At 35.6% G+C, this 12259-nt stretch overlaps 2 protein-coding genes across 2 annotated transcripts; one reads left to right on the top strand and one right to left on the bottom strand.

Moving 5' to 3' along the window:
* Nucleotides 1–2900: 2900 nt before the first annotated feature.
* On the bottom strand, nucleotides 2901–3836 carry LOC126838781 (39S ribosomal protein L27, mitochondrial). Its single transcript, XM_050573484.1, has 3 exons — nucleotides 3614–3836; nucleotides 3273–3442; nucleotides 2901–3209 (listed from the first exon to the last, which is right to left on the bottom strand). Exons 1-3 carry the CDS (start codon nucleotides 3663–3665, stop codon nucleotides 3006–3008), a joined length of 426 nt encoding a protein of 141 aa, XP_050429441.1. The 5' UTR covers nucleotides 3666–3836; the 3' UTR covers nucleotides 2901–3005.
* Nucleotides 3837–3967: 131 nt separating this feature from the next.
* On the top strand, nucleotides 3968–6430 carry LOC126838779 (NADH-ubiquinone oxidoreductase 49 kDa subunit). Its single transcript, XM_050573482.1, has 10 exons — nucleotides 3968–4181; nucleotides 4280–4505; nucleotides 4575–4776; nucleotides 4847–5034; nucleotides 5115–5278; nucleotides 5409–5528; nucleotides 5598–5727; nucleotides 5797–5893; nucleotides 5973–6113; nucleotides 6176–6430. The coding sequence occupies exons 1-10, from the start codon at nucleotides 4111–4113 to the stop codon at nucleotides 6211–6213; spliced, it is 1377 nt and encodes a 458-aa protein (XP_050429439.1). The 5' UTR covers nucleotides 3968–4110; the 3' UTR covers nucleotides 6214–6430.
* The last annotated feature ends 5829 nt before the right edge of the window (nucleotides 6431–12259 follow it).

Here is a 12259-nt window from a genome sequence, read left to right as displayed (position 1 = left end):
TAATTTATGATATTGAGCAATAACTTGTTAAAAATCAACCCGAATTGCTTCAGAGAACGGACACCAAAATATACTGGATTTCTTTGAAAAAACAACATAAATATGCGATAAATGTCGATTTCAAGACGCTTCAGTCGGGTTTGAAAGAATGAAATGTACAAACTATCAATGTGTATTCAGATGTCAAAAAATAAAGTAATGTCAACGTCTCAAAATTCGGAAACCTTGAAATTTTACTTACTCATAACCCGACGTTTTTGTTGTACGTGTTCGTTTTGTCCGTTGACGCGCACAAAGCACAAATCACACTCATTCAGAGTATTATTGACAGACATACTGCTAACTCAACAAAGTGGAGTGTCTTGTGATATGAATTCCAGCATGAAAACGCCGGCTCTTTTCGTCTGTTTTACATTTCTCGCATTATGCGATAATAATAATATGTTATCCGGTGCAATGGCGGCAAACAGCGTGCAACAGATGACCGGAGTTCTGGGTCATCCGGCATGGAAGGATTTAAAACCTTTGAAAATCACCGACCGCCATACACGGATTGAAGTGGAAGAATTACTCAAGAGCGATGCCGAAGGACAGAATTTAGTAACAGCCCAAAACATACACAGGAAAGTCCGTGAATTTTCTGAATTGCGATTACGCTCTAATGTTTCTGATTTACGTTGAATACATGGCCAGCACAGGCTATGAGTGTAATTGGATGACCTCAGGTGAACGAGATAAACGAGAATGTCTGAAAATGTTCAGGCAGTTATCCGACGGTAAGACGTTAGTATATCGCATGCAAAGTGCGATTGCCTATTTAAAATCGTTGTCTTCACAGGCCGCACCGGTCGATGAATTTTCCAAAATTCTGACAAGCTTCGACCGTGCATACGAGACGACCCCCGACCCTTTCTGGGAACGACCAACCGATATTGGGCTTGAGTCCTCGGACAAAGAAACCGTTTTCGACCTCAAGACGGACGGTACGTGTCTAAATTATTAGGCGACCTAAAAGAAAACACTATGGAATTTTTCGAAAACCACTGCGGTCCGAAGTTGAGTTTAACCGAAAGAAACATAGAAAGTTTCACGTATATCTGGGCTAACGAGTTAGAAAAACATATTCGTCGCAATGCAGGCACCCGTTTCAACGGTGTGGACAAAATGTACACTGCGCTCAATAACATGATAAACGATTTCATAGTTTTGGATTACACTCGACTGGGGTTCGCGTTTAATGCACAATCGAACGTCACCGTTTTCAATGAAAATCCCAAAACGGGAAACGGAATTGAGCAAATCAACGACATACCGAGTCACGTTGGCTGGAAGCAAAATTTGGGTCACTTAACGATCTTGATGGATGGCCGGCAATACGGTGTTCAAGATCTACTGCTATTGTCTTACAGCAAATCCGTGGCACAATTATTCGATCAGGCGAACCCTGTTGACAAGTTGGAGTGTGCTTTATCATTTGTGACAATAGCCAAAAAAAACGCCGCAGTAGTATTTCGCATGAAAGACGTCCTTGTGTATTTTCTGCGATTATCTCCTCGGATCGGTTTTGACAAGTATATTTTGAAAATCGTTTACCTCCTCATGAATTACATAGAAATGATAGATTTCTACGAGTACTTTAGCAGTGGAATCTCGGATAGTTTACTGGACGCGACGCGTATTAAGATGTTACGTGAACCACTGGATAAATTCCTAAGCTATTTGTTAAGTGTTGAAGAAGAACTGGACAAATACACTGTGATGTACTGCGTGTTGCCGAATACGCCTACAAGTAATGAGGTCCGCCAAAATTCGCAAGACATAGAGGGACAACACGGTAGAAAAATAAAATCATTCATAGAAACTGTGTTTCCAAGTTTCGGTTTAAGTATAACCCTCGTTCAACACGCACTACCGTAAGATTGAAGTCGGGAAATTCAGATTAAAACAATAACTATAATATTTAATGAGATATATTAAATACCTATTATAGTTATTGTTTTAATCTGAATTTCTGATGTTTAATATGTCTTATTAATTTACAATTATTATGTCTAATCATATTATTTTATTAAGCACAATAGTTATACTTGCACAACTATATTATTATTATTATATTTTCAAATTTAACAATAAATACCGAGATGTATTATCTCGGTCTTATCATATTATTTTATTGAGCACAATAATTATATGTGCACATACAAATTTAGCAATAAATAATTTTTACACATATATTGCATGCCCAATATTGTATCCTCAGCATTAAATTATGTTAATGTCTCAAACGATACGTTTACTTAATATCCAATTCAATTTCAATTGTGAGTCACACATTTTTATGACCTTCCTGTGTTATAAATAGTTGCTATACCTTTCCTTACAGTGTTGAAATTTTATAATACATTCTATCTGAATATCCGTGAGAAAAAAAGTAGTTTGAGTTATCAAGAAGAATAAACTATTGAGTGTAATGGAAGTTTCAATGGGGACAAAAAAAAAAGTTCAAGATATCTACGTTCCACATAATAAGAATCTACTGTAAATACAGGTCATTCGTAAATTTAGTAAGAGAACTTTTTTTATAGTGGACTATTTGTTTAAGCTAAAAATAACATGAATATCAAATTTATATTATACTAAAAGAAGATCGAATTGAATTACCGCCACTAGTGGGTTAACTTCATCTGTAGATAATGACTTCCTTCATCGAGGGATTGTTGATTACGATATATGGGTAACAACAACAATAAATTATTATAGTCTCTACAACTATATACAACTAAGTATTATGAGCATAATATGTCTTGCGAGTTATTTAGTATATTATATTTTCATAGTTCTGATTATGATGATAAAAAATAATTCTCCAATTTTTGTCTCATACTATAACCAGAGACTAATTAGTATGCAAAATCAATTTATTAACAACTATTTATAAAAAAAAAAATCTCTACACAACTCGGAAATTATAGTCTCATATTATGCCACAGCAAATTTCATTAAAATTATATTGCATCCACTAGCTTAAATCTATTATGTTGAGGTTCTGGTAAAATATTAAAGAATTTTTTATAAATTGTCTGTCCTTGTCGTCCCGCGTAGATTCTCTGTATCCACGTGTGATCCCATTTGGGATCTATTTTTTCACACGTTACCATCACTCTGCCCGATTCCAAAGCAAACAGTGTACCATTACGGCCGAATCCCACCTACAACCGTTCGATCAAGTTAATTGTAATATAAGTTTAACTAACACACAATTGACTACCTACATGAAGCCCAGGATGGAATCTCAGGTTTCTCTGCAATACTAACATGGTTCCTGCTGAAACCCAATGACCTTCGTTGTACCTTATGCCTCTGTGCTTAGGTCGAACACGACCGCCAACATTGGCTGTGCTCGTACCGGACTTCTTTGACGCATTTCGCACTTGATTGTGACCTGAAACAACCCACGTTAAAAATCAGAGTGTGTCACCAATAATAATATACATATTGATAAACATTTTTTCGACAACCCAATTTCGGGAGAAAAACTATATTGACAATGTTTTTGTATAATGTGTACATCATTTCGATCAATAATGTACAGGTGTATATCATTTTTACTTACAAATCAGCGTCTTAATGTTAGAAACTAGTTTTGAAAATGTTAATGTATTCATTACAAAGATATTGCTAAACAAGCGAGTAATAAATAAGTTTAAACTATTTTTAAATAATTATGTTTTATTTTTGTTATAACTAACAACCGTTAACTTGTAAGCATTTAATACTTATTTTATTATGCACATTGCACAGAAATCAGAATGCAGATTGCACTGTCGCCGCCACTAACTAGTTTAATTGTGATAAGCAAGGCGCTGATAACGGTCTTATCAACACCAGCCGCTGAATTTAATAATTGTGTTCCATGAGAAAGTTTGTTTTTGTTCCATGGAAGACCTACAGACAGATGATAATATCAATACGTGATTAGCTGCACTAGGATTGAAAAGTTAAAAAGGAGCAATTTTCTTTCCCATTTAGCGTTAGGGAAATTTAATAAAATTTCCCTAATTAAGTATATTATACATTCAATTATTTAGCCGGTAAGAGTTTAATTTCACGATGGCTTCAGTCATTAATTTGGTGAAGAGAAGCAATTTGGGAGTATTGTCGAAATACTTTACTGCAAACCAGTATGTATACATTTTAATAATCAACACCAAATATATTTGACACTAAAGTACTTAGTGAAATTAATAAAGAAAACTTTGTAAATTATTTTTTTACATAGACATGTAAGGTACGCATCTAAATGGTACCCAGGCGTAGAAGATATGAAAAAGTTTGAACGGCCTGTTATGTTTGTACCCGAAGAAGCGGGCGATTGGAAGGTTGTCGCCTGGAACAGTAATATACAACCGGTAGAACGTGAAGTGAAGAATATGACCATCAACTTTGGGCCTCAACATCCAGCTGCTCATGGTGTGCTCCGATTAGTGCTTGAACTCTCGGGAGAAGTAAACTTAACGACGCATTAAAAATAAAGAAGTACGTTTCTATACCAAAGTTTCATTTTTCACTTTTAGGTTGTCATTCGTGCAGATCCACACATAGGACTGTTGCATAGGGCCACGGAAAAACTGATTGAATACAAAACATATACTCAAGCGTTACCATACTTTGATCGTCTTGATTATGTATCCATGATGTGTAATGAACAGTGTTATTCTTTAGCCGTTGAAAAATTATTAAATATAGAAGTGCCAATTAGAGCTAAATACATTCGAAGTAAATAAATTATGACATTTTTTATATTTAAAAGAGGTTTTTTAAACAAATTTCTGTTGCTATATTACAGCCCTGTTTGCGGAAATCACACGCATATTGAACCACATCATGGCTGTCGGTACGCATGCATTGGACATTGGCGCTATGACACCATTCTTTTGGCTTTTCGAAGAGCGAGAAAAAATGATGGAATTTTACGAACGTGTCTCTGGTGCTAGGATGCATGCAGCGTACATTCGTCCAGGAGGAGTGTCTCAAGTTTGTCTAGTGTTAATTTATATTCTAAGTGAGAAACGTCTTGCAGTAGTTACTATATTTCCCAATTTAAACATTTTCAGGATATTCCTCTCGGTTTAATGGATGACATCTATCAGTTTATATCAAAGTTTGGAGAAAGAATTGACGAAACCGAAGATATGCTTACTAATAACGGTATTTGGATAGCTAGGACCCGTGACATTGGTATTGTAAGCGCCGAAGATGCTCTCAATTTAGGCTTCAGGTAATTTTGTATTATTCTTATCAATCATCAAATGGCAAAATATTATGAATCAAGCTATCCTGTGCTAAAATGCTTGTCTACATAAACTTTTGAAACCATTTAAACTAAACATACTGTTTGTTATTTAAAGTGGTGTTATGTTACGCGGTTCTGGAATCAAATGGGATTTGCGTAAAACACAGCCGTACGATGCGTACCATCTTATGGACTTTGATGTACCTATTGGAACTCGTGGCGATTGTTACGACAGGTTAGTAAGTGTGATTAATAAAAATTAGGCATGATAGTACACATTTTGTTCTACATCACATTATTTTAGATATCTGTGTCGGGTGGCTGAAATGAGACAATCGCTTAGGATAATCGAACAGTGTTTGAACCAAATGCCTGCTGGTGAAATTAAAACTGACGACATGAAAGTCACGACACCATCCAGATCGGAAATGAAAGTAATAAATATACTATTCAATTGTTATAAAAATGTACGTAAACTAATAATTTTAAAACTATTTATCCAGAATTCTATGGAGGCATTGATTCACCATTTCAAATTATTTACCCAAGGTTATCAAGTACCTCCTGGTGCTACGTACACTGCGATAGAAGCTCCCAAAGGTAGAATATATTTTTAAGATTTATATATTTTTGAAATTAAGTTAAACTATTATTATTTTTATTATTTTTTTTTTTTTAGGTGAATTTGGTGTTTATTTAGTCTCTGACGGTTCATCCAAACCGTACAGATGTAAAATTAAGGCTCCTGGTTTTGCACATCTCGCCGCTCTAGACAAAATAGGCAAAAAACATTTCCTCGCCGACATAGTTGCTATAATTGGTAAGTAACGCGTGCTATTTAAATACTTTGTACATTTCTCATTCGCCTATGTACTATTGCAGGAACCTTGGATGTTGTGTTTGGAGAAATTGATCGTTGAGTATTTATTTGTAAATAATATACAATGGAAAGCTAATACTATATGTATCAATTTCTTTTTTATTGTTAAAAATTAAACCTGGACAGTCGTATAAATAGTGTATACGACTTTCACTTAATTCTTAATGTTATGTATTTACTATATTTATACATACTTGTATTTTATTGTTTTTCAACCATAGTAAATACATTGTGTACCACGTGGATCATTATAATAATATGTTTTTAATTATTTTTCCAGTATTAGGCCGCACGCACACACGACGATACTATCGAAAGCCGCTGCCTGATAACTTCGTTATGGGTATGCACTGATCCGACTTCTAGCCATCAATCGGACTGCTGTATCGATATCGGATCGGAGATGGTGTGCAACGAGTTCATTAAAATCAATGCATATGCAATGCACCCAACTCTGACACCGTTTTCGACATCCGAAAGTATCGTCTTGTGTGCAAGCAGCCTTACGTGACATAAAAACTATAATATTGACATAATGTTTAAAAATCAACATAAGTCTTATAGATTCAAGACTTAATATTTAAATAATAATATTGCCGTCTCGTTTAATACCAAATAAAGTATAAGTTTAATAGGTACAGGATGGCGCAAAAATAACGCATGCTTTTTTCAAACACACATAATTTGATTACTTCATGCGCAATTTAACACACCAATAATTCTAAACTCATAAATGGTAGTTGAAAATATAATTGTAATAATATAATAATTAATAATAATATATTTGTGCAAATATAATTATTGTACTTAATAAAATAATATGACCGAGATATATTGAATATCAGAAATTCAGATTAAAACAATAACAATAATATTTAATATATCTCATTAAAAATTATATTTATTGTTTTAATCTGAACTTCCAGACTTCATTCTAACGGTTGAACGTGGGTTATATTTAAACCTAAACTTGTAAACACAGTTATAAATGAGTTTATTTTTCTATCGTGTTGTTGCTCTATCTCCTTTGGCGAATTTTGGCGAACCTCATTACTTGTAGGCGTATTTGGTAACACGCAGTACATCGCAGTGTAGCTGTCCAGTTCTTTTTCAACACCTAACAAATAGCTTAGGAATTCATAGACTATCGACTCGAAGTAATTGTCATTGATCATTTCTATGTAACTCAGGAGGAGGTAAATGATTTTCAAAACATGCTTGCCAAACCCAGTCTGAGGTGATAATCGTTGAAAATACATAAGGGCGCTTTTCATGCGCAACACTACTGCGTCGTTATTTTTGGTCATTGTCACAAATGATTTAACACACTCCAACTTGTCAATAGGGCTCGCCTGATCGAATAATTGTGCCACGGATTTGCTGTAATACAATAACTCTTTTAACTGTATAACAAAATAACAGCTCATAAATCTGTAGACTATACGCATTACACTGTCTACGTATTGCTCGTTTGCCAATTGCCTTTCGGCATAGGTCGTCAGTACGTCTTGAATACTGTATTGCCGGCCATCCATCACGATCTTTAAGTTGCCCAAATGGTTCGACCAGCCAACGTATCTCAGTATGCTGTTGATTTGTCTAATTCTGTTTCCCGTGTCGGGATTTTCATTGAAAACGGTAACGTTCGATTGTGCATTAAACACGAACCCCAGTCGAGTGTAATCCAACACTATGAAGTCGTTTATCATGTTATTGAGCGCGGTGTACGTTTTGTTTACACAGTTGACGAGGCTGCCTACACCGAGACAAATGTGCTCACGAGAGTTGTTAGCCCGGGTATACGTAGAAATGTCTATGTTTCTTTCGTATAAACGCAACTTCGGACGGCAGTGTTGTCCGAAAAATTCCTTAGTCTTTGTATTTAATTCTGTTAATAAATTTACCGTACAGACCGTCTTGAGTTTGAAAACGTCTTCCACCTCTCCCGATGAACCAAAGCAAATAAACCGATTACTGGCTGTTTTTTGTTGTTCCCAGTAAGGGTCGGGCGTCGTCTCGTATGCACTGTCGAAGCTTGTCAGAATTTTGGAAAATTCATCGACCGGTATGGGTTTTGGAGATAACGATTTTAAATAAACAATCGCACTTTGCATGCGATAAACCAACATCTTCCGGTCGGATAACCGCCTGAACTTTTTCAGACATTCCCGTTTATCGGTAGCTGCGGTATCATTGCCGGTCATCTGATTACATATGTCGCCTATGCTGGCCATGTATTCAACGTAAATCAGAAACATTAGAGCGTAATCGCAATTCAGAAAATTCACGGCTTGCTGGACTTTCCTGTGTATGTTTTCGGCTGTTACTAAATTCTGTCCTTCGGCATCGCTCTTGAGTAATTCTTCCACTTCAATCAGTTTATTGCGGCCAATGATTTTCAAAGGTTTTAAATCCTTCCATGCCGGATGACCCAGAACTCCTGTCATCTGTTGCACGCTGTTTGCCGCCATTGCACCGGATAATATATTATTAGCGCATAATGCGAGAAATGTAAAACAGCCGAAAAGAGCTGGCATTTTCATGCTGAAATTCATATCACAAAACTTTACTAAGACACTCCACTTCGTTAAGTTAGCCGTTCGTCTGTCAATAATAGTGTGAATGCGTGTGATTTGTGCTTTGTGCGCGTCAACAGACAAAAAGAACACGTACAACAAAAACGACGGTTCCCGAATTTTGAGACGCTGACATTTTCTTATTTTTTATTTTTTGACATTTGAGTACACATCGATCGATTTTATATTTCATTCTTCCAGACCCGACTTCCATGTTTTCGATCGAAACGCGTCGGAGAAATCTAGAATTGAATACCTACTAGAAGAATATTCATAGTCAAACAGCTAGAGTACATTTTGGTGTACCACAATAGGACTGTTTTCATAATACAAGATCCCGCTGTTTCCATTTTCCTTTATTTTTAATTTATAACAAAAAAGTGTTGCCTACAGATTTTATTTTATTTTTTACACATGTTATAAGTTTATATCATTAGACCTATCTTCAGACTGATTTTCAGGTCTTAAACACACATTATTTAAGAATCATTGGCATCGAAACTTAAAAACGACGTAAGTCTATTAGATTAATTTTGAAATAATAATATGTCCGTCTCGTTTAATACCAAATAAAGTATAAGTTTAATAGGTACAGGGTGGCGCAAAAATAACGCATGCTTTTTTCAAACAAACATAATTTCATTACTTCGTGAGCAATTTAACACACCAATAATTTTAAACTCATAAATAGTAGTTGAAAATTAAAACAGTGTATTTATTATTAAATTTGAAAATATAATTGTGCAAATATAATTATTGTACTTGATAAAATAATATTCTTAGACCGAGATATATTAAACATTATATTTATTGTTTTAATCTGAATTTCCCGACTTCAATCTTACGGTAGTGCATGTGGAGCGAAGGTTATAGTTAAACCTAAACTTGTAAACACAGTTTCTATAAATGAGTTTATTTTTCTATCGTGTTGTTGCTCTATCTCCTTCTGCGAATTTTGGGGAACCTCATTACTTGTAGGCGTATTGGGTAACACGCAGTACATCGCAGTGTAGCTGTCCAGTTCTTTTTCAACGTCTAACAAATAGCTTAGGAATTCATCAAGTATCGTTTCATTTACAGTCTCGTCCAATGCATTTCTCGAAATATAACTACTACCGAAGAAATGGTTATTCATAATTTCTATGTAATTCAAGAGGAGGTCAATGATTTTCAAAACATGCTTGCCAAACCCAGTCTGAGGTGATAATCGTTGAAAATACATAAGGGCGCTTTTCATGCGCAATACTACTGCGTCGTTATTTTTGGTCATTGTCACAAATGATTTGACACACTCCAACTTGTCAACAGGGTTAGCCTGATCGAATAAATGTGCCACGGATTTGCTGTAATACAATAACTCTTTTAACTGTGTAACGAAATAACAGCTCATAAATCCGTAGACTAGGCGCATTTTACTGTCCACGTTTTGCTCGTTTGCCATCTGCTCTTCGGCATCGATCGCCAGTAGATCTTGAATAATGTATTGCCGGCCATCCATCACGATCTTTAAGTTACCCAAATGGTTCGACCAGCCTACGCAAATCAGTATGCTGTTGATTTGTCTAATTCTGTTTCCCGTGTCGAGATTTTCATTGAAAACGGTAACGTTCGATTGTGCATTAAACGCGAACCCCAGTCGAGTGTAATCCAACACTATGAAATCGTTTATCATGTTATTGAGCGCGGTGTACGTTTTGTTCACACAGTTAACGTGGCTGCCTACACCGAGGCAAATATGTTCGCTCAAGTTGTTAGCCCAGATATACGTGAAACTTTCTATGTTTCTTTCGAATAAACGCAACTTCGGACGGCAGTGGTTTCCGAAAAATTCCTCAGTCCTTGTCTTCAGGTTTGTTAATAAATTGATCGTACCGCCTGTATTGAGTTTGAAAACGTCTTCCGCCGCCCCCGAGAAACCAAAGCAGTTAAACCGATTACTGGCTGTTGTTGATTGTTCCCAGTAAGGGTCGGGGGTCGTCTCGTATGCACAGTCGAAGCTTGTCAGAATTTTGGAAAATTCGTCCACCTGTGCGGCTTGTGAAGATAACGATTTTAAATAAACAATCGCACTTCGCATGCGATAAACCAACGTGTTCCCGTCGGATAACCGCCTGAACTTTTCCAGACATTCTAGTTTATCGGTAGCTGCGGTATCTTTGCCGGTCATCTGATTACATATGTCGCCTATGCTGGCCATGTATTCAACGTAAATCAGAAACATTAGAGCGTAATCGCAATTCAGAAAATTCACGGCTTGCTGGACTTTCCTGTGTATGTTTTCGGCTGTTACTAAATTCTGTCCTTCGGCATCGCTCTTGAGTAATTCTTCCACTTCAATCTGTTTATGGCGGTCGGTGATTTTCAAAGGTTTTAAATCCTTCCATGCCGGATGACCCAGAACTCCGGTCATCTGTTGCACGCTGTTTGCCGCCATTGCACCGGATAATATATTATTAGCGCATAATGCGAGAAATGTAAAACAGCCGAAAAGAGCCGGCGTTTTCATGCTGGAATTCATACCACAAAACTTTACTAAGACACTCCACTTCGTTAAGTTAGCCGTTCGTCTGTCAATAATAGTGTGAATGCGTGTGATTTGTGCTTTGTGCGCGTCAACAGACAAAAAGAACACGTACAACAAAAACGACGGTTCCCGAATTTTGAGACGTTGAAATTTTTTTTTTTTTTTTATATCTGAGTACACATCGATCGATTTTACACTTCACTCTTCCACACCCGACTTTATTGTTTTCGTTCGAAACGCGTCTTGTAATCGACGTTTTCTTTTTATTGAATATGCATAGTCAAACAGCTAGAGTACATTTTGGTGTACCACAATAGGACTGGTTAAATCTTAAACACACATTATTTAAGAATCAATCGCATCGAAACTTAAAAACAATAGCTGACGACGGTAACCACACACCGTGAATACAGTTTTGTATCAGAATTGCCTATTCAAAGCGCCGTTGTACAAATAAGAAGTGAAAATTCGTGGACTGTGGCTGTTGAAAGCCTCAAGTGGATTGTATACAATTCATTAAGATAAAACAAATTAGCAACAATAAGATTGTTTAGTTGGTTCGTTTAAAAAATTAAAACTGGACAGTCGTATAAATACTAAATAATATATGACTTTCTTTTAATTCTTAATATTATGTATTTAGTATTTACTGTATTTATACATACTTACTTGTATTTCATTGTTTTTCAAACATAGTAAATACACTGTGTACCGCGTGGATCATTATAATAATATGTTTTTAATTATTTTTCCAGTATTTATTATGATATTTAAGTCTTATGAGCTGATCGTATTATAATATTTATCAGGTACTTAATAATTATAATATCAATAAAGCACCCATTTCCAATATAATGTTATCAGTAAAACAGAAAGGATTGAAAAAAAACTTTAACATTAAAAAATGTAATCGGTTTGGAAACCTAAACCTAATTACGTAGACAGGTATACAATTCTTGTTCTTTATTTTTAGATACGTATAATAT

Source organism: Adelges cooleyi, unplaced genomic scaffold (genome assembly GCF_023614345.1).
Source record: "Adelges cooleyi isolate 19-005CV unplaced genomic scaffold, UGA_ACOO_1.1 ACOO_flye_CR_arks_rails_tigmint_CR_PRNA_30, whole genome shotgun sequence".
Lineage (NCBI taxonomy): Eukaryota > Metazoa > Arthropoda > Insecta > Hemiptera > Adelgidae > Adelges > Adelges cooleyi.
The sequence above is the reverse complement of the archived record's forward strand: the minus strand, read 5'-3'. Positions and strand labels throughout refer to the sequence as shown.

Excerpts from the sequence above, each read along its gene's own strand:
- LOC126838781 (XM_050573484.1), bottom strand. The coding sequence starts at position 3,665 with ATGAATACATTAACATTTTCAAAACTAGTTTCTAACATTAAGACGCTG. Across the intron at positions 3,443-3,613 it reads TAACATTAAGACGCTGATTT|GTCACAATCAAGTGCGAAAT; the intron begins GTAAGTAAAAAT and ends GGGTTGTTTCAG. Across the intron at positions 3,210-3,272 it reads GATTCCATCCTGGGCTTCAT|GTGGGATTCGGCCGTAATGG; the intron begins GTAGGTAGTCAA and ends GAACGGTTGTAG.
- LOC126838779 (XM_050573482.1), top strand. The coding sequence starts at position 4,111 with ATGGCTTCAGTCATTAATTTGGTGAAGAGAAGCAATTTGGGAGTATTG. Across the intron at positions 4,777-4,846 it reads TAGAGCTAAATACATTCGAA|CCCTGTTTGCGGAAATCACA; the intron begins GTAAATAAATTA and ends GCTATATTACAG. Across the intron at positions 6,114-6,175 it reads CGACATAGTTGCTATAATTG|GAACCTTGGATGTTGTGTTT; the intron begins GTAAGTAACGCG and ends GTACTATTGCAG.